Source organism: Coregonus lavaretus, assembly GCF_964263955.1.
Source record: "Coregonus lavaretus genome assembly, chromosome: 13".
Taxonomy (NCBI): Eukaryota; Metazoa; Chordata; class Actinopteri; order Salmoniformes; family Salmonidae; genus Coregonus; species Coregonus lavaretus.
Window position 1 is genome coordinate 23,257,921 of NC_140000.1, and position 26,480 is coordinate 23,284,400.

At 45.6% G+C, this 26,480-nt stretch overlaps 1 protein-coding gene across 3 annotated transcripts in view; it reads right to left on the reverse strand.

The window, feature by feature from the left end:
• Nucleotides 1-1,828: 1,828 nt before the first annotated feature.
• LOC311140359 (OTU domain-containing protein 7B-like) overlaps nt 1,829-26,480 on the reverse strand; it is a 30,225-nt gene continuing 5,573 nt past the window's right edge. The window contains exons 2-12 of one of the 3 annotated variants that reach the window (XM_084175386.1): nt 12,964-13,185; nt 12,366-12,548; nt 11,892-12,119; nt 11,599-11,700; nt 11,052-11,179; nt 10,836-10,942; nt 10,187-10,314; nt 9,909-10,058; nt 8,945-9,059; nt 8,007-8,085; nt 1,829-7,045 (exon numbers count right to left, since the gene is read on the reverse strand). In XM_084175386.1, coding sequence (XP_084031512.1) covers nt 5,558-7,045; nt 8,007-8,085; nt 8,945-9,059; nt 9,909-10,058; nt 10,187-10,314; nt 10,836-10,942; nt 11,052-11,179; nt 11,599-11,700; nt 11,892-12,119; nt 12,366-12,548; nt 12,964-13,048 — 2,793 coding nt within the window. In that variant the 5' untranslated portion in view covers nt 13,049-13,185 and the 3' untranslated portion in view covers nt 1,829-5,557. Of the gene's footprint in view, nt 7,046-8,006; nt 8,086-8,944; nt 9,060-9,908; nt 10,059-10,186; nt 10,315-10,835; nt 10,943-11,051; nt 11,180-11,598; nt 11,701-11,891; nt 12,120-12,365; nt 12,549-12,963; nt 13,186-26,480 lie in introns of those variants that run through there. The other 2 variants (XM_084175387.1, XM_084175385.1) reach the window with 2 other exon arrangements.

Here is a 26,480-nt window from a genome sequence, read left to right on the forward strand (position 1 = left end):
CATTTGTTAATTCCCTCGCCATAGCTAAAATGACACAGACCAGTGAAAAAAGCAAGCGCAATAGAGCCTCTTAAAGGGCCAGCAGTGTGAAAAAGCATCTCATAGGATCCCAATTTTTCGCCGGTAGTTTGTTCTTCACTAATGGTCCTGCAAATTAAGCCACAAGGTGTGCATGCTCTGTTCCTGCAGTATCACACCTGATTCAGGTAATCAAGGTCTTGGTTAATTGAATGAGGTGTCACAGCACTGGGACTAAAGCAGATAAGTTATTCAGGACTATGAAGAACGCAGTATGACATTTGGAATTTAGGAAAGGTGACAGTCTGTAGAGCTTTTGAAGAAGGCCTAGTCTTATGGAAATGGGAATGGTTCAAATGGGCCATTTAATAGGTTGTTGAATGCAACACATTTCTAAATCCAAGTGTTTTGCCTCAAATGCTACATTCGGTCATTTGTAATTGACAAACTGATTCGCTGAAATTAGAACTTTCGAATCAGCCTTAAGCGCAGAAATAAAACGGTCTAAATATCAGTGTAGTCCCATCGTTAACTTCAATATAGATACTTAACATTAACAGCCTTATTATAACATTATACAGCGTCATGCATGCTTATAAATAGTTGCAAATCATTATACCCATGTTACTCTAATGCAGAATTGTAGAATGAGTTGGATGCTGCATTTGTAGTATTCTGTAAATGGCTGTGTCACTAAGTTTCCAACTTCTTGCCTACCTTGAGAATTTCAAACAAGAATGGAAGCAACGATGTAAACATAAGACAATGCAATGAGGATGACTAGGCTTAAAGAGCACAGATGCGATAAAAAAAAAATTATATTTCGAAATCTACATAAATTAGCAGTAGTTTCAACCAGCATACAACTACCTACAAAATAAAAGGCCTAAACGGCATACATTTGTAGGCGTTAGTCTTATTAGTCTTAATACAGGCAAGTGATGGATATGAGTGATATACAGTACCTGCAGTTGATCCTTTGATAAATGATGAGCGTCTGAGGTATGGCTGCTCTGTCATCTGAACTGACAATGTAGAAAGGTAGTACTGCAGTAATGCAGACAGATGCTATTGGAAGAATATTCCAGTTGGAATGCACTGCAGAAATTCCTTCCGATGAGCAAATAGAAATTCTAAATGGATGAAGTACAGTCGGTCTGTCCTAACAGCCAGGTCGGGATACCGTGTCCTTGTGAACGAGCTATAAATCCAAACCTCTTTCTACCACATGGGAACCTATTCAATATTACATAAGGGTCTCCAATTTCTCTAATACATAGAACAGCCTCAGACACTGTCGGCTGCATCTGTGTGAAAGTTACTTCTAATGTGTAATGCTGTAATAACAAGTTGTTTCTAATGTGTAAAAACAGCTTTTGCTGTTAAGTCTCTCTCTCGCTTGGTTGATTAGAGTGTTTCAACACAATTGATTATTGGACAATATAATACAATAGTTTTGAACATTTATATCAACTGGCTGGCATCAGATGTAGATGAATAGATGTACACTGTTATCGTAATCTCAGTTAACCCAGAACTAAAATCTTGTGTAATTTGGTCAGATGCTCGATAAAAGGTACTGGACTACAGTAGTACCATTTATGTTTACATAGTCTAGCCACGAGAGGTTAGAATCAATGGTATCACAATTATATCCTTACCTCAAGATAATACCAATTCTCACCTTTCATCCAACATTATTGTACATCCAACGAGTACATTTAAAAACAGACATAATCCCTTTTCTCTACATCTCCGGAATACCTTGTAACCCCCCAGAAACAGAGTAAAACATTTGATCGCTACCATGTTGTTGAAATACAATGAGAATTTATTCAAACAGTGCAAAAAAATAATCTGATGTTCTTTCCATCCAGATTGTACTGTCACAGCCTCTCCTCTCCAAACATGAAAAGATAAAATTAAAATAAAAACGGGTCAGAAAACCAGGACAGTCCAAATCAGCTCAAAATGATGCACAAATTTGGTTAAATGGATAGTCATTTACATGCAACAGTTTCAGTCCCATGCAACTACAGTATCCCATGTTCATGTTGCTGATGACTATTCTGTCCCATAGAAATGAGAGAAAATGTACAATATAAAAATAATGGGTCAGTTACTTTGTAAAACAAATTCAAAGCCATCTTATTCCAAGAGAGGGAACAGATTGCAGCAAGAGCATAGGTTGAAAACACCAACAATCAAGTATTGAATCATTACCATAATGTGTTAGCATTGCATGGATTGGTGGTGATAAAAATTAAACAAATTAACACACTAAATTCAAATAAAACAAACAAACAAAAGCCAGTCTGCTTAACAATTAGCCACATAAGTAAGAACATCCTAAAAGTCTCAACTAAACATTCCAAAAGGAAACTTCTGAAAAAAATCTTACTATAAATATATATTCTCAAATCATATTTTGTCAGGTCAGCAATGAGGAAACTAGTTTGCTAATGAGAAACCTTTGAGTTTACGAGGCTCTTTTGTGATCAACCTTGACAGCCAAAATGTCCATTCTGGTGAATACTGACTCTTATCTTCCACTCATTTTAGCATCCGTCAATATAGATTATCTTTAAAAACACTGTAAAACTTTGGGTTTACAAAAATAACATGAACATATACAACCTCACTGTCATTTTTCTATACAAAAATGTTTGTAAGTCAAATGTTCAAGATGTTTTCTGTAAGCCATCCATTCCTTTAAAAAAATGGAGTTGTTGATGTAAGCTAATATTATTACATTGGAAGGAGAGGAGAAAGCACGCATACACCCATTTCTTAGTTAGCCATCATCTTTCAATTAAAGATTACCTCTTGTTTGTGCCTTACGAGCTGCAATTTTTTTGTTGCAAAATGGTTTCATACAGCATAAGCGCACAATCAACACATGCGCGCACCACACGTCACACAGAAATATTGTTTGGGATATAGCATAATGGTATTGTGGGGAATGGTTGGTTCCAATTCAAGATGCACATGCCACCTCAAAGTCATGGAGCATCCCTTGAAGGGTGACTATATTTTTGAGCCGCTTGTTTGAACTACCTCTCAAAAGACCAAAAAAAAATAAAAAAAATAAAGAGTCCCTCATACCCTTGGCAAAAAAAATATATACTAAATAAACTCTAATCTTTGTACCCTTGAACATTTTTATCTTTTGTAATTTTGGTTAAATAGGGCATAGAAACTTCCTGGAACATTGAATACAAATACAAGAGTGCCATCCATTGGGCAAGGCAGTGAATTGCATACAGATATTCTCTCGCCATTGTGCTTCAAGTGGGAAAAAAATGAATGGCTGTTTATAAAGATACAGTCAGGAAGATTGGTCTTTCGCATGATTCTGCATGGCTCATTGGTAATAACACGGCTTGGATGAGAAAGTGTTTATACATTGGTGATGAGAAAAACAATCAATTCCTAACTGCAAATCATTGAGAGTAACACAAGACCAAGACAGTATCTAAAAAATGTGATATGTTCCTTATCTCCAGAATCTTTTTTTTATTTTTTACATTGGATCTCTAAATCACTTTGTTATGATCTTCGAACAATGACTCCATGTCTGGGTGCAAAAATGAAAATAATTAAAAACAGGGGCTTTACACTGAGTAGGGTACAAAAATACCAGAAGAGAAACTGCAGCAAAAACGAGTATTGTACACCTGATGCACATTTTGTAAAACATACAAACAAGATTGTAATGCCACAAGAACAAGAGACTGAAAAAGGCAACTAGGAAATAGAGTTAAACCGCAACACTGGCACCAAAAAGCTATACCCACGGTAACTGTATCCTTAGAGAAGGGGTTCTAGCCCATGCATCTGCCCTCCCGCAAGTAGAGGTGGCAGTGTCTACAGTTCTGACATGACCTAAGGACAACATAACAGTCAGATACCTTCAAAACGGTAATAAAATGTGTATGGACATTAGGAAAGTGCTTGAATTTGTGCAGAAAGAGGTTAAGCGACAGGGTTCAGTCACTTGTTTGGAATCAACACAATGCCCTCAATAGGACTTGAGGGGGGGGGGGGGGGGGGGTGGGTTAAACAATCCAACTTCTTATGAATCATATCAATGGGGTGTCCATGTCAGGAATTTGGGGTTTGCCATAAGTAGGTATTCACGAAAAGTAACAATATTTAGACCAAAGTAACACAGCCCTATGGACGAGATTCCATAAAATACCTGTTACCTTTCTCAGCCACAAGAGAAGCAGAGACTAATTGACAGTTACAATGTCAGTGGACAATGTTCCAATGGACAGTGTCTTTTTCAAACAAAATGTGAACGTTCATCAGTTTAGCATGTACTGATTACCTTGAGGTCTTGAGCTGAAAATGCGAGGGGAGTTTGTGTTCTGAATGCCGGTTTAGTAGTGTTGGATGACCCTAAATGTACCAGCATATTATTGAAATGCCTCATTTTCATGATGAATATAGAAAGACGAAGACAAGTCAGGAACAGTAAGATTCTAGCAACCTTATTAAATACTGTATATTAGCCATTTGGAATATCTACCACAGTACTCCGCCGTGTTTGTTCTATAATTGATACTGGGAGACGGCTAAAAATGGTAGAAGTTTTAAAATGTACTTGACTGACATCTGGACACAATATGGTTTGGACACAATGGTGAATTTAGATTGGATGGCTACTTTGCCATAAAAGGCATCTTAACGGTGGATAGGGCTATCTGTTTTGCCTGTTTATATTTGAGATGAACTTGTATAGAGGGGGTCTGTTGCATTCTGGAACGTTAGCAGCACCATAGCAGCCCACAGAACAGCAACTACTGTAACATAATACTGTAGTTTCAATTTGCATTACAAGAGCGAGGACCAACGCAAAATAAGCCCAACTACTCATCAGGAAAGAGCTCTGTTCATTCCCAAGTCAAACATGAGCACCCAGTAACAGTAATGCCCTAGGCTAGTCCGTCTGCATACATCTTTAACCCTCTGGTTGAATAGACTAACAAGACATTGAAGGGCTGACTCATATTTTAAAATACCACCAATTTACAGGGCCAAATACAGCTCGTCTCCACATATGGAGTGGAGTGATAATCAAGACGTTTCTGGTTGTGCTTGTGTAGTGTTAGTTTGTGTGTAATGTGAATGTAAGTGTGCGTGTATCGCCTGCCGTATACATTCTCTCCACCAGGAGGAGACAGATGCGAGGCGACAAGGGGACAAAGCGGAGGAGAGCCTGCAGTTCACACACACACACACACACCCAGCGCCTGCATAAGAGCCACAGCAAATGTAACAGAAGTGCACAGTCCTATTGTCTAACGCTCGCCGCAGCGGCCTCCAGCCACAACCCCCTTCACTCCAGTCTCTGAAGTCACTGTACTGATCCTGTCCAGGACTCTCCACACACAGTGTTGCCTTTAGAGAAAGAAGTGTTGCGATGAGAGGGAGGGAGAGGGCCAGGCTCTGTATCGTCCTATAGCAGGAAACCTCATCCATCAGTTTCCTTGTGGTTGGTGGCCACAAAGCCAGTTCTGGTCAGTCCGTCCATTCAGAACCTGTGGATGGCCGGCTCCGTCTCCCTCCTCTTCAGCTCCTCACGGTAGCAGCAAGAGCAGTAGTTGCCCGTCTCGGGGTGTCCGTAGTAGTTGCAGCTGGGTGTCCGGCAGCGGCTGGACTGGAGGCAGGACAGGCCTCCGGCGCTACCCAAGGAGTAGTGCCTGACCGGGAGAGGCCCGCTGCGAGGAACATCCAGGCCGGAGTGCACATCCCGGAATCCGTTAGTGTAGCACCCACCTACAGGCACCGAGGTGGGGTAGTCTGGAGGGTCGTGCTCGGGGAGGTACGAGGGGGAGAAAGAGGGGATGACGCGAGAGGGGCTGAGGGGTGCCGGTGCCTGCGGGGGGTGGTACTGGGGGTGAGGGGGGCCCTGCGCCATGGGGCAGTGGCGGGGGAGGGTGGCGTAGGAGGGCAGGCCGGGATAGGACAATGCTGGGGAGCCGCCTGCCAGCTGGCGCCGCGTCTCCATGTAGCCGTGCATGTGCGGGTGCTGAGTGAGCGGGGCGGGGGCCGGGGAGGACGACTGGTCCATGAAGGTTGGCCGGGGGATGGGCACCACGCCGGAGTAGAGTGAGGGGCTGAATGAGGACGACTTGAGGTGGCTGAAGGTGGGCGGTGAGCTCTCAGCTGGCTCCTCTTTCGGTTCATAGGTGCGGTAGCCCACCTCTGTGCCCGTCGATGCCTCCTTCTTGGGCTGCTGGATGCCGTTGGTGCTTCCTTTCCGCTCTGCCTCTCTCCGCTGCTGCTCCTGCTCGACCCGGAAGCGCTCCTCAGCGTCAGACAGGTAGCGCTGGATCATCTCCTCCTGGAAGGGCTGGCGGTTGCTGGTGGTGAGCAGGCCAGCGAAGATGAACTTCCTCTCGCCCTGCATGGCCGCCCGCAGGATGCTCAGGCTCGCCTTCACGTCAGCGCTGTACTTATACGGGTCACTCTCGCTGCTTCCGCCGCTGCTGCCGCCGCCCGTGCCATTCTGACGCTCGCTGCCCGATGACGGAGAGCCCTTCCCAGAGTCCTCGGAGGCGTGGGCCGAAGGTGAGCTGTCCTTGCTGCCCTTCCGCCCCCTCAGAGAGCTTTTCTTCTTCTCTGTGCCCTCTTGCTTAGCCCCGCCTCCTCCTGCATTCTTCCCGGTCATCAGCCCGCCCACGTTCTTTTTCAGCTTGCTGCCCAGGCTCTTGCCGAAGCTGCCCAGCTTGTTGGCCACAGAGTCAGCCCTCTTCTTGTCTTTGTCTTTCTCCTTCTTGATCTTCTCCTTTTCCCCCGTCGCCGCCGAGCTGTTACTGGACGAGCTGGAGGAGGAGGAGCTGTTCTTAGCCGACGCACCTCCACCTGCGCTGGCCGACCCTGCTGTCGTCATCGCATCACCGTTGCCATTGGAGCTGCTGCTGACTGACTCCTTGTCAGATTCTCCTGAGTCGGGAGGGGTGCGGGCATCCTCTCCTGCAGAGGCGGTGGGGGACTCGGGCTGGGCCAAAGGTGCCTGCTGAAAGAACAGACACACCGATTATGAATTATAGGGAAGATAAATAAAGATGAAAAGGGGAGGGGGTGTGAGTGATGCAGAGAGCAACAGAGATTAAGCACAGGAGTGAAACGTACAGATGATTCAGTTCAGAAAGCTTCTCTGTCATTTCTTTCAATTCATTTGGAAAATATACATGCTATAATTGGAGATGGTGTGACCTAGAATGAAGACAATGATGATGCATCACTCTAGTTCACACAATGGACAGTTATAAAAACGGTCCTCTCTGCCAAGCCCCATAACTGTGACCACCGAAGAGCTAAAGGTAACACCAACGTCCTTGTTTTTTTTTTTGGGAAAGTCTTAGAAAACCTCACAGAACTCCAACAGAGATTATTCTATTGCTACCTCTCACTAGAGGTCAACGGTGAAATTGCCATGAGCTTGATATCCTTTCTAACTCCCCGGCATTAGATTGGAACGCACAAAAAGGCCATTCAAACCATTTAGTGTGACGTCATTTTATGTGTGGTTTGTTTTCACATGGGGTTTGTGCAGCAGGAAGGGAATAATTACCGACCAGATCAAAACAGAAAAATACGACCCACCTAATAACAGAAACCCACACAGTTATGTAACACTTAACACTGTATATAGCTTATCTACATTTAACATCTCTCAAATAGTCTGTGTTCATTTCAATTTAACCATCCATTACAACATGCTAAAAACATAACCAAGTAAGTAGCATTTGATGTAAGCTTTACATTCAGAAACAATTTGGAGGGGGGTGTTCAGGTATGCTACTGTTACAAAATGATCTGCAACGAGGGCTGAATCCAAACCGCCACTTAACTCAAATGTTCACTTAGTCTCCCATTGACATCAATGCATGACTTAGTGAAAATGTGTTAGGAGTTAGGATTCACCCTTAGTGAATGAGAACATAAAAGATGATAGTAAGGAGGTTAACCTGTACCTCACAGGGCAGGGGCAGCCAGGTGACAGTCATGTAGCTGTGTAGCAGCTGGAGTTTCGCCTCCAGGGACAGGGTCACACTGAGGGAGGGAGACAGACAGGTCAAAGTTCAACGGAGGGTGAAATCGCCTCGTCATGCCCCTAACAGTAACACCATGTTGGGTGAAACGGTTAGAGAAAAGGCTGCTTCCCAGAATATTACATGCATCATTTAGAGAAGGAGAAATAAGAACTAGGCTACATAAGTTTCGTTTCCCACGGGGGGCCCGTATGAAAAATGTATGCTCTGGATAAGAGCGTCTGCTAAATGACTAAAATGTAAATGTAATGTAAATATAAGTGATGTCTGGTAACATGACGGTTATTCAAACTAGGCTAATGGAGTGTCATCTGTTCCAAGTCTTGAGCCCCAAATGGCTCACTTGAAACGATGTAACCTTTAATAATGCATAAATGATTTACTGTGCCAGAAATGTAGCCAACATGAATGCATAGTTGTGTAGAGCTGAAACTCAAATTCTCCCATACAAATGTTTCTAAAATCAATTTTCCCACCAACTACGTACAGTGCCTTCCGAAAAAAGTAAAGGGGTGTGAATACTTTCTGAAGGCACTGTATTTATTCCATAGAAGTTATTTTTGTACACCATTCCAGTTGAAACACAACAGCAAATCTTAATCCAGTGGAATAAATATCCAGTTATATTTATTTCAGGCTATTCCTGTATTCTCCTCTATTCCAATTATAGAAGGCATTTAGTGCTAATCTAACTCTCACTGATAAGCGTTTCTCTAATCTGGAGCAGGGGTCAATCCCTAACCACCACAGATACTAGGACCTACGAGGCCATAGTGACTGTATGTGTGTGTGTGTGTGTGTTTTTGGAGGGGGTAATAAAGACCCAATTTGATGTTCAAGCGCAATGATTCAGGTCATACCTTGCCAACATGACATTGTCCATATCATCCTTGCCCCATTCCCAGTCCTTCCCAGGGTCCACTGCAAAGTGTACAGGCAGCATTTTGTGTTCTGAGTCAGTGAGAGGGATCACAACTGTGGGGGAGAGGGAGCAAATTCGTTCAAAGTAAAATTAATGGAATTTTTTCATCCAGCAATTGTCATTAGACTGATGCAAAGTACTAATTAAAAAGAGGGACTGTAACAGCCAATTTCGCCTCGGCTTTCCTATGCCTCATTAAGAAATGCAACTGAAAAGACTAGATGTGTCTTGGAGGCGTACTTTGATGTAGGTGATTATTGTGTGTGTTGTCGCACGTGGGGTGAGTTCGTAAACACTGGCAATCTACTCTGATATTAGTACTCTGGTTTGAGAGTCCCAGAGTGCAGAATAATTGATGAATTTACGAATGATGTACACCCAGTTTTTACATGTTTCAGTAAAGATTGGCTAAAGAACGTAATTCAATTGTTGCCAGTAGGACAGTTAGTCACTAACCCTTCTAGATAAGAGAACAGTCTAACTAGCTCTTCTAGGGTGAGTAAAATGGTAAAAAGGGAGGTATTCTTTCTTTTGTGTCTGGAAGTAGCTAGCAAGCTAGCCAACTTTAGCTTCAGTGTTTGACTGATGTTGTGAGATCAGAATGCTACTCTTCAGTAGGAGCGTCAAGTGAGTGTTATTTTACGAACAAACACCCGTGTCAGTCAAGCGAATTACTTGAAATCAAAACCCAACCAAGAAATCTAAGATGTCACAGGTACCCCTAATCTCAGACTTTTTTGTTGTAGAAAAATACTGACTGTCGAAAATAATCGTTTTTGGTGAGGTCTAGTCTCCACTTTCGTGAGGTCTAGTCTATGCAAGTGTTCCACTTCACTATGAGACGTGTCGGCGTGTTGTAATAGGTAGTTAAGAGGATGATGATGATTGATGCGTAACATTACCTTGCTCTTTGGAGCCGTCCTTCTGCTCCATGGAGACGAGGGCAGAGAAGTGGGCCTGGTCGTACGCCAGTACTAAGGGCGAGCGATGGCACTTGGCAGCTGGCACCTCCAGGGGCAGATAGATCCCTCCGAATGGGATGGGGGCAAAAGCTGGTGAGGGAAGGAGGAGAATACCGTTTAGCATAAAACATCACAATCCATTACAACACTGAAGTTCATAAAGCACAGCTTATGGATGTAAGGCAGCCAAATGGTAATATCAAAATGTGCTGTCTTACCCTCTCCTCCAGAGTCTCTGAGCATGGTGTCTGCCACCACTACTATGGGCCTCCTCAGGACATGGGCCAGGACGAACACGTGAAACTCCTCCAGACTCTCGTACACAGGCTCCTCTGATGACTCCGTCCTGCACATAAGAAACAAACTGGGTCAGACCAGGAAACACGCAGAAAGTGACTCAGGTAGCCACTATCTAACATTTTCCTCTTGCTATCTTTAATAGTCTTTGATCCAAAACAGAGGTTGTGAAGGGCCTGCATGTGGCACGCATCAAACTTAATATAATAGTATACATACTTAACATAAATAATGCGTCAAATTTCTGTCTCTGCGTGCAGTTTGAAGGAAGTTGCTAACTAGCGATAGCGCAACTGCTAACTAGCGTTAGCACAATTACTGGAAGTCTATGGGAACAGCAAGCATGCTAGCTGTTCCTGTAAACTTTCAATCACTGTACTGACGCTAGTTAGCATTGGCTCACACAACTACCTCTAACTTCCGTCATACTGGAAGCAGAGATAACAATGGTATCCACAAGTTCATCTGGCTCTGGGAAGTAGATAAATGGCTTCATTGCCAAAATCCCTTTAATAGCAGTTCATTGCTAGTCAACAGTCCCCGTTTTGTCCCGTCGCAGGCAGGTCTTACCCATTGCTGCCATTGGTGCTGTAGTGTATCCTAGGTTCACTGGAGGCCAGTTTTAGCAGCTCATTCCACTCCTTCTGCCACTCCTCTTCCGTGTACACCAGACCAGACTGTGGAGAGACACACACACACAATTCAATGCACTGAAATGGAAGTTTGGACTGTAAACAATCCCTTGGACTAAGTTTCACATGGATCCATCCCTAGTGAATCCCCCACCTCTTTGTTCTGCAGGGTCTGCTGCCACCTCCACCTGCGTCTCAGCGACTCCCTCTCCTGGCCGTGGTCCATCAGTGCATACAGAGACTTCCGCAGCATCAGGTCACGGTCATGAAAGCCCCACATACCTGCAAGGCCGTACAGGCACATAGTATTAACACCACCATCCCAAAGAAAGAAAAACCAGTGGTTACATCCAAACCTTACTCTGGGCACAAAGGCAAGTTGTTTGATGTATGAGTTATGTTCCTAATTAGCCTACGGTGAAATTATGGGCCTCAGCTTCAGGAATATCACTAATAAAGCCCCATTTCTAAGGATGGATTACAAGGCATTTTAGCTACAATGCTCACAAATCATTTGGCTCCCAGTTAATTGCTCTGGGCTAAGCCTCTTCAGCAGGACACTGCCGCTTAGCTATAATGTGTACCGCAATTAGTCAAGGGCTTACTTTAGCTAACAATGAAGCTCTCATCATTGATTGATATAGCAGAGTATGACCTTACACGTTAGATTTGGATCTTGTTTGAAAGGCTATGACACTCACCCAATGATGCTGCATGTAACAGGCAGTTTCCGTCCCCACTCGTCGCCAGTGGCAATAGACTCTGACAGTTAGGTCCCACCCGTGTCCACCAATTGAGTCGGCCTTAACGTAAACAGAACAGTCACTCGCGGTTTCATTCACACTAAAAACAATTCAGCACGCACGTGTCGTACTGAGAAACTATGGTGTAGACGGTCATCTACAGAACACAATTAACAAGATTGCCTCAGAAGTGAATAAAGACATTTATTTGTAATTGGTGGCAGCAGTGGGATCCGTGCAGTTAAACTCACCAGCGTGCTCCAAGGCCACCATCATAGATTGCTCGATGAGGTCCCTCTCGATGAAGCCGCGGAAGTCGTCCCGGTACACGGTGAGGTCCGGCAGCTGGAACGTGCACAGAGGCGTGTCCAGAAGGGGCTCACTACTACTGCTGCCCGTACTGGAGACGTGTGACCGCGCCAGGGACACAATGGTAGAGCTGGCATGGGAGATACCTCTCGATAGACGCTTCTCTGTGGCTGCGGAGGGAGGTATCACAAAAGAGAAAGATGAGTTTAGGTTAGTTGTGTGAAGGGGTGGGAAAGAGAAATTGGACAAGGGAAAAAAGGCTGACTTGAGAGAATTGACAAAAAAAGACAAAGTGAACTAACAAAACAAAAAAAGGAGAGAGGGTTCTAGTTTATCACAATGAGGAGAACAGGAGGACAACAACAGATAAGTGGTTGTGAGTAAGTGACGTTATGCCAAAAATATGTTTTACTTGCCATTGTTCTCACCTTGCAGCACCTCATCTTGACGGTGAAGAAGGGGCCGCCCCACCCTGGCCATCTCCTTCTCCGGGGCTGGGTACGTCCTCCCCTCAGCAAAAGAGTACGACAGGTTCCCAGCGTGCACTTGTCGCAGCTGTTCAAAGTCGCTGAGGGCGGCGGTGAGATCCCAGTTCTTCCCTGCAAATGGGAGGACAACAAGTCAAACCTGACCAAAAAAGGCAACTGATTCTATAACATTCAGATCCGCTCAACACTCATGAGTTTAAATAGTTACCATATGTCAACAGAGCCATAGTGACTGTTATCTTATGTAAAGGCCACTGACACATTCCGTTGCTTGAGTAAATATTAGAATGTTGAGCACGTATAGCTACTGCAGTGCATTACATTTTTAACCCATATTCTTATCTGCAACTTGTGCTGCTGCTAGGCAACAAGAGTTCAGTCTCTTCTGGATTTACCTTCTTCCTTTTATATGATGGCTTACCTAACCAACAGCTCTAACTGGAGAGGTGCACTGCTCAATGTATGCATCTCACTAGCAGTTGACAATAAAACCATCTATTTGATCCCAGAATGCCTTGCAACTCACCCTCTAGCAGATCTCTGGCTAGTCCTGGTTCGGCTCCAGTGGAACGGACAAAGTCGGACAGGACTGCGTCCATATCCAAGGTCATGTGATCATGAATTTACAGGGCGGCGGGGGGCGTCAGGGCAGAAAAAACACAGGGGATCCACCCTCCCCGACAAGACCACTGGACCAAGGGGAAGGGGGAGAGGGGCTCTTCAACTTGCCTTACACGTCCAGACACACCTAAAGAGAGTCAGAAAGAAGCAAAACGGATGAAAATGTAAACCTGAATTGGCATCAAACTATGATCCGTTTGTACAGCAGGCAGGTACTGTGGAATGTAACGTTATAGGTCCAGGAAAAAATATTACATTTAACACACTTGAATCCTGACAACTAACACACACGAAAAAGACAGAACACAATAACCCCATTGACCCTTTCATAGTACCCATGTGTAAGCCTGTTTTGGTAAAGGGCAACATCTCTGTGGAAAATAATTTTCTTGTTGACCCCTCTTCCTGGTCACGTCTCACTCACCCATGACCACTGTTGTGGTAGGCTACTCACACAGCCGTTGAGCAAATTAAACAAAGGTGTTCTAAATTTGCATTGAATTCCAGCAGAAAGATAACATGTTGGGATGATGCAGATGGGTCTCTAGGCTGTTCTCTACCTAGACAGCACACTCCTAATAGCAAATCTTTACTGGTGCTATAGTGCACAGCCGCAGATTCATTTAACTGGCCGTCACTCCTATCACGATGGGCAATAAAGAATGCTTTACAAAAAGCATCACAGAAAAATGCTCATTACAAAAAGTAAAGCATTGAATTAGGGAAACGTGACCGCTCAATTATAAAGTTGACAAACATTTAAGGCCAGACATAATAAGACAGAAAAGCTCTACACAAGGACATTATTGAACTCCCCTTCAGTTGGAGCCGAGCCTTCCATTCAAGAAACCATTCCATTCTGACTTCAAACATAACTCAGTCAATGCAGTCCCAAACTACAGTGCACAATGTCTGATTTAGAGAGTCAACACACAAAGGGTCTGGTGGACTCAAACAATGACCAGGTTTAGAAAAAGTCCAAAACTACAGCAATCCACGGGCAACAGAAAGCACATAATTGAAAAGAGGCATAGCTGGATCAGGCAAAATGTCATGTTACTATGGTAACAGTGATAGGTTTTCAGTGTAGCAAATAGCAATGATGACCCCCATCGAGACTGGGGAACAATACATTTTCTACAGATGGGCTATTGAAAGGAGAGATGCAGAGATCAATTGATGCAAGTGCAAGGATGACTGGAAATATCCCTAACAGAAATAAGATAGGCTTCTAGTGTCAATATCTCAGTCCATAAGGTAGCCTAGTGTTTGGCTGTAGCACTGTGCCAATATGTGACCTATAATACACTGAATAAAAATATAAACGCAACATGTAAACTGTTGGTCCCATGAGCTGAAATAAAAAAAAATCCCAGAATGTTCCATACAAAAACCTTCTTTCTCTCAGATTTTGTGCACAAATTTGTTTACATCCCTCTTTGTGAGCATTTTTCCTTAGCCAATATAATCCATCCACCTGACAGGTGTGGCATATCAAGAACAACATAATGTCACAGATGTCTCAAGTTTTGAGGGAGCGTGCAATTGGCATGCTGACTGCAGGAATGTCCACCAGAGCTGTTGCCAGATAATTGAATATTAATTTCTCTACCATAAGCTGCCTCCAATGTCGTTTTAGAGAATTTGGCAGTATGTCCAACCGGCCTCACAACAGCAGACCACATGTAACCACGTCAGCCCAGGACCTCCACATTTGGCTTCTTCACCTGCGGGATCGTCGGAGGGTGGGTGGGGGTGGGGGGTGTGCTGAGGAGTATTTCTGTCTGTAATAATGCCATTTTGTGGGGAAAAACTCATTCTGATTGGCTAGGCCTAGCGCCCCAGTGGGTGGGCCTGGTTGCCAAGTGGGTGGGCCTATGCCCTCCAAGGCCCACACATGGCTGCACCCCTGCCCAGTCATGTGAAATCCATAGATTAGGGCCAAATGTATTTATTTAAATTGACTGATTTCCTTATATGAACTGTAACTCGGTAAAATCTTTGAAATTGTTGCATGTTGCGTTTATATTTTTGTTCAGTGTAGATATCTGAATTGAATTTATGCTCTCTTTGCGCATACACTGCCTATAGCAGTTCTTCAAAATCCTTTGGTAACCTAGCGTACATCTTATTCAGAGTCTAAATCCCCATTTCCCTTCCATCCTCCTATATGGTCAAATGTTCCACGCCTCATCTTATGTTATGACTTTGAGGTACTGAAGTTTTGATATTAAAAAGGTACTTCAAGCTGTGACTGGACTACAGTCCTTGTTACCTGCAGTTATCTAGCCCCACCCATGCCTCAGCTTCTCCACCCTCTGTTCCTGCCTCAGCTCTGACTCAGTGAACTCTTCACCACCGCACCGGATGAATCATGAGTTGTCTTTTTTTACACCCATCCATCCCTCTCTTGACCCACCCTTACCCTCACTCCCTCTCTCCTTCCAACAACACACCGGCAGGCAAGAGAAGAAAGGCAAAAGGACAAAAGGTATTTCTAAACCAGAGTATTACCAGCGCCCTCGTTCCAAAGTCGGCCACAAAAAAGCCCTCTCTCTGCAGGGTCTCCAACACACTTGCTGTGTAGCAATTCACTGATGTTCACATCTACACATCAAGGCTATGTTCATATCTCTTGTACTAGTCTTTTCCCCAAAGCTGCTGTAACACACACAGCTAGGAGCTGTGGATAGGGGCCAGCCTACCGTTCAACAAAACTATACATCTGTTGGCAAGGGGTGTGTATACTCAACATTCAAAACAGACAGGTGTTGAGTGGACAAGTACTTCTGCCTCTGGTGGTAGGTTTGTGTTTACACTAGTAAAAGAAGCAGAAGCCAGCCGCACAATATCTCCCTAGGCCCTGGATTCGATGCAAAGCCTCTTGTTGTGTTGACTTTACTGTGTCTCATGAAGATAACTTTATGACCTGATTAGTGTGAGAAACACTTTTACACCTACTGCTGGGAGTTAAGCGAACTAAGTCCTGCAAATAATGACGTATCAACGGACAAGCTAGTGCCAACGCCTGCTGATAATGTGTCGCTCTGTGGACAGAATGTACCCAAACAGACCAGTGAAAGGAATGTTATTCACAGCCTCTAACATCAGCCATTCCTGTGGACGAACTCAGCTTCTGACGCATCAACCAGCAGGGGTTCCTGCTGGTTGACAATGGGGTGAGGTGAGGACCACAAAACTAGGGAAGGGTCCAACTCAAGTTTTTTGGTAAATGGTTAGTTAATTGCTGCTAGGGGTTGTGATAAATCGACAAAGACAACAACAAATTAATGTTAATGTTGTGTCCGCAAATATTGACAGTAATGTAAGCGATCCGGGGTTTTAACTAATCTCCCGAAAATAGTTTCCATCATGTTTAGGTTTGTAAGAGAGACACCTAAGCGATGGCCTGACTAGCATAATAGCCCTGCTGCCAGCACAGAGCAGTCAGTGATTTGTGCTCAGACCGGCCAGGCTTTTGTCTGAGAGGTTACATAATGGGAGCTGCTGCTAGCACGGGGGTGCCGAGCCTGGATCACTGAAGCAGACATGGAGAGGTCACCACGGTCTGCTGCAGCCATTGTGTGGGCCCGTGGAAGATTCATGGAGGTAAACAAGGGATGGACAGACACAGCCTCCATTACAGTATAGGCTTCCATCAGTGAAACAACTGCAGGCTAACCAAAACAGAGACTTCCACGAGACTGTGAGAGAAGTCTAATTTAAGCATGTGAGGATTAGGCCTACTGCAAGTGATTTAGGGGAAACGAGAGATGCGTTAGTAGAAAGCTAATGTCAGCAACCCAGAACCAGATCTCACGTGAGTGCTGGCCTCTGGCCAGCTACTCGATTAGGTTCTGGGTGGAGGACGGGGAGATGTTGGACTAGTGCGAGTAGCGGATCCTGTTTGGTCTCTCACTCTGGGTCTCTCTCTCACTCACGGAGTCTCTCTCTCTCTCATGGAGTCTCTCTCTCACTCACGGAGTCTCTCTCTCACGGAGTCTCTCTCTCACGGAGTCTCTCTCTCACGGAGTCTCTCTCTCTCTCACTGAGTCTCTCTCTCTCACTGGGTCTCTCTCTCACTGGGTCTCTCTCTCTCTCTCACTGGGTCTCTCTCTCTCTCTCACCGGGTGTCTCTCTCTCTCTCACCGGGTCTCTCCCTCTCTCTCACCGGGTCTCTCCCTCTCTCTCACCGGGTCTCTCCCTCTCTCTCACCGGGTCTCTCCCTCTCTCTCACCGGGTCTCTCCCTCTCTCTCACCGGGTCTCTCCCTCTCTCTCACCGGGTCTCTCCCTCTCTCTCACCGGGTCTCTCCCTCTCTCTCACCGGGTCTCTCCCTCTCTCTCACTCACTCACCGGGTCTCTCCCTCTCTCTCACTCACTCACTCACCGGGTCTCTCCCTCTCTCTCACTCACCGGGTCTCTCCCTCTCTCTCACTCACTCACTCACCGGGTCTCTCCCTCTCTCTCACTCACTCACTCACTCACTCACCGGGTCTCTCCCTCTCTCTCACTCACTCACCGGGTCTCTCCCTCTCTCTCACTCACTCACCGGGTCTCTCCCTCTCTCACTCACTCACTCACCGGGTCTCTCCCTCTCTCTCTCTCACTCACTCACTCACCGGGTCTCTCCCTCTCTCTCTCACTCACTCACCGGGTCTCTCCCTCTCTCTCTCTCTCACTCACTCACCGGGTCTCTCCATCTCTCTCACTCACTCACTCACCGGGTCTCTCCCACTCACTCACCGGGTCTCTCTCTCACTCACCGGGTCTCTCCCTCTCTCTCACTCACTGGGTCTCTCTCACTCACTGGGTCTCTCTCACTCACTCACTCACTGGGTCTCTCTCTCTCACTCACTCACTGGGTCTCTCCCTCCCTCTCTCTCACTGGGTCTCTCCCTCTCTCTCACTCACTGGGTCTCTCCCTCTCTCTCACTCACTGGGTCTCTCCCTCTCTCACTGGGTCTCTCCCTCTCTCTCACTCACTCACTGGGTCTCTCCCTCTCTCACACTCACTCACTGGGTCTCTCCCTCTCTCACTCACTGGGTCTCTCCCTCTCTCTCACTCACTGGGTCTCTCCCTCTCTCTCACTCACTGGGTCTCTCCCTCTCTCTCACTACTGGGTCTCTCCCTCTCTCTCACTCACTGGGTCTCTCCCTCTCTCTCACTCACTGGGTCTCTCCCTCTCTCTCACTCACTGGGTCTCTCCCTCTCACTCACTGGGTCTCTCCCTCTCTCTCTCTCTCACTGGGTCTCTCCCTCTCTCACTGGGTCTCTCCCTCTCTCACTGGGTCTCTCCCTCTCTCACTGGGTCTCTCCCTCTCTCACTGGGTCTCTCCCTTTCTCACTGGGTCTCTCACTGGGTCTCTCCCTCTCTCACTGGGTCTCTCTCTCTCTCGAAAGTCTATGGGCCAAATATTCCCTCCAGTTCAGAAATTCAAAAGAATGCATGGTCAGGTGTAGGTGCACCCCCTCAAAAACGGTGATTCGTCCAAGTAAACAGTGACACAAAACCAGCGCACCGGAATAATTGTTCCACACTATCCGTCATATCGCAGTCTCCTAACAGACATTAAAGTTTTGTTGTCACAAGAGACTAGTAGAAACCTAAAAATCAAACACTCACTGGGTCTCACTCTGTCTCACTCACTGGGTCTCACTCTCTCTCACTCACTGGGTCTCACTCGCTGGGTCTCTCTCTCTCTCACTCACTGGGTCTCTCTCTCTCTCACTCACTGGGTCTCTCTCTCTCACTCACTCACTGGGTCTCTCTCTCTCACTCACTCACTGGGTCTCTCTCTCTCACTCACTCACTGGGTCTCTCTCTCTCACTCACTCACTGGGTCTCTCCCTCCCTCTCACTCACTGGGTCTCTCCCTCTCTCACTGGGTCTCTCCCTCTCTCTCACTCACTCACTGAGTCTCTCCCTCTCTCTCACTCACTCACTGGGTCTCTCCCTCTCTCTCTCTCACTCACTGGGTCTCTCTCTCACTCACTGGGTCTCTCTCTCTCACTCACTGGGTCTCTCTCTCTCACTCACTGGGTCTCTCTCTCTCACTCACTGGGTCTCTCTCTCTCACTCACTGGGTCTCTCTCTCTCACTCACTGGGTCTCTCTCTCACTCACTGGGTCTCTCTCTCTCACTCACTGGGTCTCTCTCTCTCACTCACTGGGTCTCTCTCTCACTCACTGGGTCTCTCTCTCTCACTCACTGGGTCTCTCTCTCTCACTCACTGGGTCTCTCTCTCTCACTCACTGGGTCTCTCTCTCTCACTCACTGGGTCTCTCTCTCTCACTCACTGGGTCTCTCTCTCTCACTCACTGGGTCTCTCTCTCTCACTCACTGGGTCTCTCTCTCTCACTCACTGGGTCTCTCTCTCTCACTCACTGGGTCTCTCTCTCTCACTCACTGGGTCTCTCTCTCTCACTCACTGGGTCTCCCTCTCTCTCTCACTGGGTCTCTCTCTCTCTCACTGGGTCTCTCTCTCTCTCTCACTGGGTCTCTCTCTCTCTCTCACTGGGTCTCTCTCTCTCTCTCACTGGGTCTCTCTCTCTCTCTCACTGGGTCTCTCTCTCTCTCACTGGGTATCTCTCTCTCTCACTGGGTCTCTCTCTCTCTCACTGGGTCTCTCTCTCTCTCAAAAGTCTATGGGCCAAATATCCCCTCCAGTTCAGAAATTCAAAAGAATGCATGGTCAGGTGTAGGTGCACCCCCTCAAAAATGGTGATTCGCCCAAATAAACAGTGACACAAAACCAGCGCACCGGAATAATTGTTCCACACTATCCGTCATATCGCAGTCTCCTAACAGACATTAACGTTTTTTGTTGCCACAAGAGACTAGTAGAAACCTAAAAATCAAACACTGAATCAATTGAAGATTGAAAAAAAAGATAGTGCTGCCTGCCACAGTTTAAATTACAAATTGGACCCAAAAGGGGCATGGCCTGAAATCCGGACACTAAATTTTTAGTCACTGAAACAGCAGAGGCCTCCTTGACAAGTAGTTTGGGGCCATGTTGGTCTAACACACAGCTACAGAACCTGGGTTGTGAGCCAGCTAAAACCAGAGAGCTGCAACCACAGCAGCTGAGAGAGCCACAGAAGAATACTAGTGATATCATTCTGAACAGGAATAGGTCTATAGAACCACTGCTTTAAACTGAATCAGATTGATAGAAATTGATCTAGCCTGAGATAAATGTTTAGCACAACAAGACAGAGAAAGACTAGGCTACAGCCTACTTATTAAGGGCTGGACTGCTGCAAATGCTTTGTCATGTCTCATTGTCTCACTCAATATGACCTACATTACTTAAGTAGGCCTACACCAAGATTTAGATGTGTTTTTTGCACTTGCTCCATTATAGGCCCACCACTTAGAAAACCTTGCCTATCTAGGCCTACAAGATATCTTGCTCCACCAACTTCTGATGTGTATTTTTTATGGATTATCAGATAAAATTGAGTTAATCATGAACATATAGTTACCATTCTTTGTGGCTAACTGAATTGGTCCGTTTGTTTTTGTCTTCAAACACAGTGAAAAGAGCCAGGGTTGAACAGAGTTTAAACTAAACATTAGTGTTTTTGCAAGATAAGGATTGATTGATTGATTGTAGTACTCTGAACTTAATGAAAGTTGAGCCGCTCTCAGAGACAAAGGAAGTGGGCGGAGCAATAAAAGAGCGGGAAAACTGAAGAGGACTATATAAGATGGAGGGAGACCCTAAGGATGTGTGCCCCTCTGCAGAATGGTATCGGCTTTGTTGAAAACTTTAATAAAGTCATTTCTTGATGCAACAAAAACTCTGTAAGACCTTATTTGTAATAAAGTATAGTGGTTATTTTCCACAACACTTCCATCAAGCCTGGACAAGAAATTAGGTCCAGCTGTACCAGGCACTCTTTCATGATAAATCTGCATTGCCTGTGGTAGTGCACAGGGGGAGTATCAAGTCCACAAGTCAGTCATAAACAGGTAGGCCTACTGCTAAGATAGATGCACAGGTCTGGAATTACCGATATTTCAGAATTTTCGTGACCTCCGCGAACACTTTACACAGCTGTACTCAGAACCTCGTGAAGCAAATAGACCCCATTTTGGAGGCTACTATTAAAGGGGGTTGAACTTCCTGATTTGGCCTTGTTTTTCGGCTTGGTCGACAAATGCAGCAGCCATGACTGAAGCAAAAATAGAATTGTCTTGGGGGGTTGGTTTAATGTGGGTGTGTTCCCACGTGGCAAGTGTTTGTACATAACTTGAAACAGTCTAATCAGGTCTTGTGTCTTGAAGTTGCCTAGGCTAGTTAGTGCTAGCCAACTTATTTCGCCAATGAATAGGCTGGTGTGCGACTGTGGCAAAGTTGGTTTGACATTGGATAGCCTATCTCCGGGGCTAGTTAGGCACCGTCAATAGATTACACAATGTAAATGGGACAATATTTTAAATGTTGCACATCTTTTAGTTGTCTCAAAAATGCTTTCAATATTTGTATATGCATTTTTACAATCTATAGTTCGTTTGAGGTTTTTAAGTCATTGAAATTGGGAGCTACTGACATTTTTTAATATTGTCCCAGGTCGCTAAAGAGTGAGCCCTCTATGCATCCTTACAAAATGAGACTTATCTGCACTTCCAGTGAAGGGGGAGCAGGGTTGTTGGCTGTCACTAGTGCACGGCAGAAGGACACGCCATTTCATGTTTGGCCCACTAAGTCATTCATCATGTGAAACATGAACCTCACTTTACAGTGGAGAGGGAGAGCATCTAGAGCCTGAGGCCCAATATGAAAACGGTACGGCTAGCCACTGTACCTGAAGAAACACAGATACTCAACAGGCTTTACAATTATATTGTTCCGTTGTCATCTTTTCCAAAGATTGACAATTGAGTTGTTCTATTTCCATTTCATGCTCAGTCAGGACAAGATGATGGATGACCACATCTCTAAATGTGTCAGTTCTATTTTAGTTTAATCACAAAGTTCCCCTCTGATCTCAGTGAGTGTGTAACACCCTCTCACCACTGCAAAAATCATATGTGATGATATAGAAGGGCTGATAAGACAACCGAAATGGGCAAGGCTGTGTGAGTTGTGTCAGTGATGATAACTGTGGCCCAGCGGTAGGCCTGTACCTCTGGGCTGGAGGAAAGGTGGAGAGGGGTTAGGAAGTTGCACAGTAGTCCTAGGCACAGCAGCTCAGAGATGGCCAAAAAAGGCTGGAACAATAGCTTAAGCCATTTGGTTTGACTGATTTATTAACTTTATGAAGTTACATACTAGACTGTCGACTATAACCAGATAAGCTACTACAGTACGTGGAAAACCTGTATTGCAGATAAGGCTAGCCTAATCACTGAAATAATTCTGGTTAAGCACAGCTTTAAAGAAAGGACCAAATCTTATAAGAGTGCAATAGCCCCAAGCCTTCCTTGTTATGTACTAGTAGTCCCTCATTCTCAGCAAGTCAAATGTACCTGGGATCAGTCAGAAATAGGATTAAGAGACCATAAAGTGACTAAACAAAGAGTACAAACACTTCACAACTAGAGGAAGACGAACAAAGGTGTGGAGTCATGCTTGTCCTTTACCTTCCCTATTTGCAGTGCACTGTAATCTGGTTACTGACTGAAGCTGAGCCCACTAGCTCATTACATAACTGCACAGCTACGTCTGAGGAGGCCGGGATTGTCTGGCGGAGGAATGGAGCGAAATCAAGCCCATTTACCCAGTTCCTCCTGAGCTTCAGAATACTGCAACTACAGCTAAGCATAGCACACATCAGTAACAGTCTTGCTGTCCAAGTCAGCATAACGCAGCTCAACTGAAGTAACCTATTTCAGTTCTGGACAAAGAAGCACAGTCCAAGACTATAGGCTACACACTGCAAGGCAACGAATCGCAGGACATCCTAATTAGAGACAGAGCTGCCCAACAATAGCCCAATGTCATGCTACGCTAGGCAACATAACGTCATGGTAGTCAACACAATGCAAATCATTGGGTGCCCAGTCAACATGGCGCAGGAACACAGCAATTTCTGTGACCAGGCAGGAACCGAGTAGACACTACTGCCCATACTGTCCTTTCTGTTCCACATCTCGCCTTCACAGGCAGCTTCTTTAAAAGGGGGAATGCGGTTGCATAATGCCAAAGCGTACGATAAGCATCACATTAGCACTGAACCCCAGGTTAGGAGATGACTCTACTGCAGAGTGGCGATTGTGTTTGGATAGAACAGCGAATTGTTCTGCATCCATTCTGTCTGTATGCAGCTTCTGAGCCATTACTCCTGTTCTGCTAGCAAATTGCTGTGTCGCTAATGGTACCGTCAATGGTTCGTCCACTTGGTTGAGTAAATGTGCTTAACCAGTTCAGGAGGCAAGACTAATGTCTCCAGTTTTCAATGCCTTCCAGCTCTTAGCCTAATCAATATATTTCATTGGAGTTGCACCCTTTTCCCTGGTCAAAGAAAATGTGTGTAAGCTGGTCATTGGAGAAAAATGTATGAAATGCACAACTTAACCATGGAAAATTTGAGGTGTCAGCCAAGTGAACCATGAAAACTACTGCTTTGAGTTTATTAGTGAAAAATTGGTTTTCCATAGCAAAACAGGCTTTAGTTCTAGGCTTTAGTTCTGTTGAAGGCACAAACCATCTCGGTTACCAAACTTTGCATCTGCTCTGTTCTCCCTTCTCCATTTAGAGAACTCCAAATATGGTCGTCCGACACAGGCGCAAGAGTATGGGGAAACACAGGGTTGTTACTTGTCTTCCCTTCGAATTAGGCCTAGGCATTTAATCATCTATTCATTCATAAACTCAGAGATGCCAGTCTTGATCAAGGCTTGGACACCAGCTGAGGAAAGCTGTTCCACTGAATACAAAGACACACTGCTCATGCGCCAACCGAAATAGAGAGAGCTGATGTCAGAGATTCCATGGGATGACCACCCTCCGAGAGGGCATGTTGCTGGAGCCAGGGCTCAGAGCTGTCTAGTCATCACCCAAAAATCTGCCCCCTTTCACCCTTCCTGTCGCTAACACACACACACACACACACACACACACACACACACACACACACACACACAATTGGCTCAGGAACATCCAGAGCTCAACCTGTGTGCACCAACTCCTTTTCACTACTCTTCCGCTCCCAGAATGCCTCAGCTAAAACTAGGCAATTAAGCAATATTAGCCTACATCCTATAGTCCCCTGTAGCTCAGTTGGTAGAGCATGGCGCTTGCAACGCCAGGGTTGTGGGTTCGTTTCCCACGAGGGGCCAGTATGAAAAATGTATGCACTCACTAACTGTAAGTCGCTCTGGATAAGAGCGTCTGCTAAATGACTAAAATGTTTTAAAAAATTATAATCCATCTGGTAAAAAAGTAACTAGAAGTTCACATCAACAACATCCCATCTGAAGGAGCCTATAAAACAAAGTGGCATCAAACATCGAATGGCCTAAGGGGATCCCACGTTGTCTAAGCCTGCTGTAAGCATTCAGTGATGCTTGTTTCCTCACTCCTTAAAAATACTCAACCTTCTCATTCCATGTGATAGCTAACTATCGACCCTGTATGTTCTACTGTGAAAAAAGGAGACTTTACGTTTGTACGGTCTGTTACCACAGAAAGCAAGCACCTTATCTGCAAGGTGCCAAAATTAGAACTGACTTCTCACAATCTAAAAATACCCCTCTATAATCATAAACCAAATATAGCACCTCCCCTCAGCGCAAAGTTCTTAAACAGCAGACAACTGAAAGAAAACAGAGGCGGGGAAACAGGAAAAAGGTTCTGGCGAGCAAACAAGACAGCCATGTCTGCAAGTGTCATGGCTCTGAAGCTTGTCTACAAGAAACACAAAACATCCCTGATAGGATACTGCTCGTTCTCTCCAGTGTATCTGCTGAACTTCAATGGGTAAATGGGTTATGCCCCCAGTAAGGTGTGCAGTGTTCTCTGACAGTGTAGGACTAGCTACTGCAGGCTTTTCAGTAGCAACTGGCAGTGTAGGCTGGGTACAGAAGGGTTAGGGGGCCTGGTAGTCAGTCACTCTCTTCCTGGCAGACAGAGGCCCAATTTCCTTTTGTTGACATGCACGGTGGCATGGCGGTAACAGCCAAGTTCAGACAGTTCAAATGGGCAGAGTAATAGCTTTCCAGAGAAACTGTTTATCAAAGTGTCTGAGAGCTGATGTCATGGCTAAGCCAAGCATTTTGAGGCCGAGGTCTCAACGAAGTTTCACTTACCCACAAACTATCTTTCAAGTGAGGAAAAGGATGGCTCCACACACACAGGCACACACACTTTGGTGGTGGGGGTCATGTGCATGGCATGAGCATGGGGTATTTCAGAACAGCCTGTTCCCTCCTCTCCTGCCACCATGCTTTATCAGGCACTTTATTAGAGCTGCACAGTGCCTGGCTTCAGAGGTCCCTGCCCTGTGCCCAGGGCCCGTCACTGTAGTCAGACCCAGTCATCACCAGTAAAGCCGTGCTAATTAACAGCAGACGGCTTCAGATGGGGATGTGGGGTGCCGAGGCAGCAGCCAACAGCACTGACATATCCTCCGAGCAGTGCTGTGTGTCATGTGACACCGTGCCATGCTTTGAACTGTGGTGCTGACCCATGCCATATTGTGCCATGGTGTGCCTTGCTGTGCCATGTTGCTCAGTTGGTTGAGCATGGCGCTTGCAACGCCGTGCAACGCCAGGGTTGTGGGTTCGATTCCCACGGGGGGCCAGTATGAAAAATGGTATGCACTCACTAACTGTAAGTCGCTCTGGATAAGAGCGTCTGCTAAATGACTAAAATGTAATGTAGCAATGTGAGGACACACGGTAGTTCAGAGAAATGTTGCAGAAAGGGAGTAACAGGACAATTTACGAGGGCATGTTTGATTTGTGTGTGTTGTAATGAGACTAGGCCTACACTTTGTGCCCATCTGCTTACATGTCAATGCTCCTCAGTGCTGTGGATAAACAAAATAATAGAGCTTGATTCTGTCAGCTGCAGAGTGTGAGCAGAGAGCTGCTATGCCACTGAAGGACTGCAGCACAGAGATATGCAGCAGAACTGTTTTCGTTGGACTCAGGGAACAATCTGCCCTGGTTTCAGTATTCCCGGAGAACTGCCAACCTAAACTCAGCACACCGTGGGCGGGAACTCCTCATACGGCACTAGCTGCTTTTTATTGATGTCTTGTCTTTGTGCAGAAAAGCCAGCTTCTGCATCGTCTGCACAGCTTGCCTATTTGGATGAAATGTGCAATTAAACCCTATGGACAGTCAAACCTGAGGGCAGTAAGAGGCATGACAGTGAATTCAAACATTCGTACCAACATTTGCTTTCCCCAGTAGCTCAATATGCAAAGGCCATCAATGTCTTGGATGCCAATGAGACTTCACAA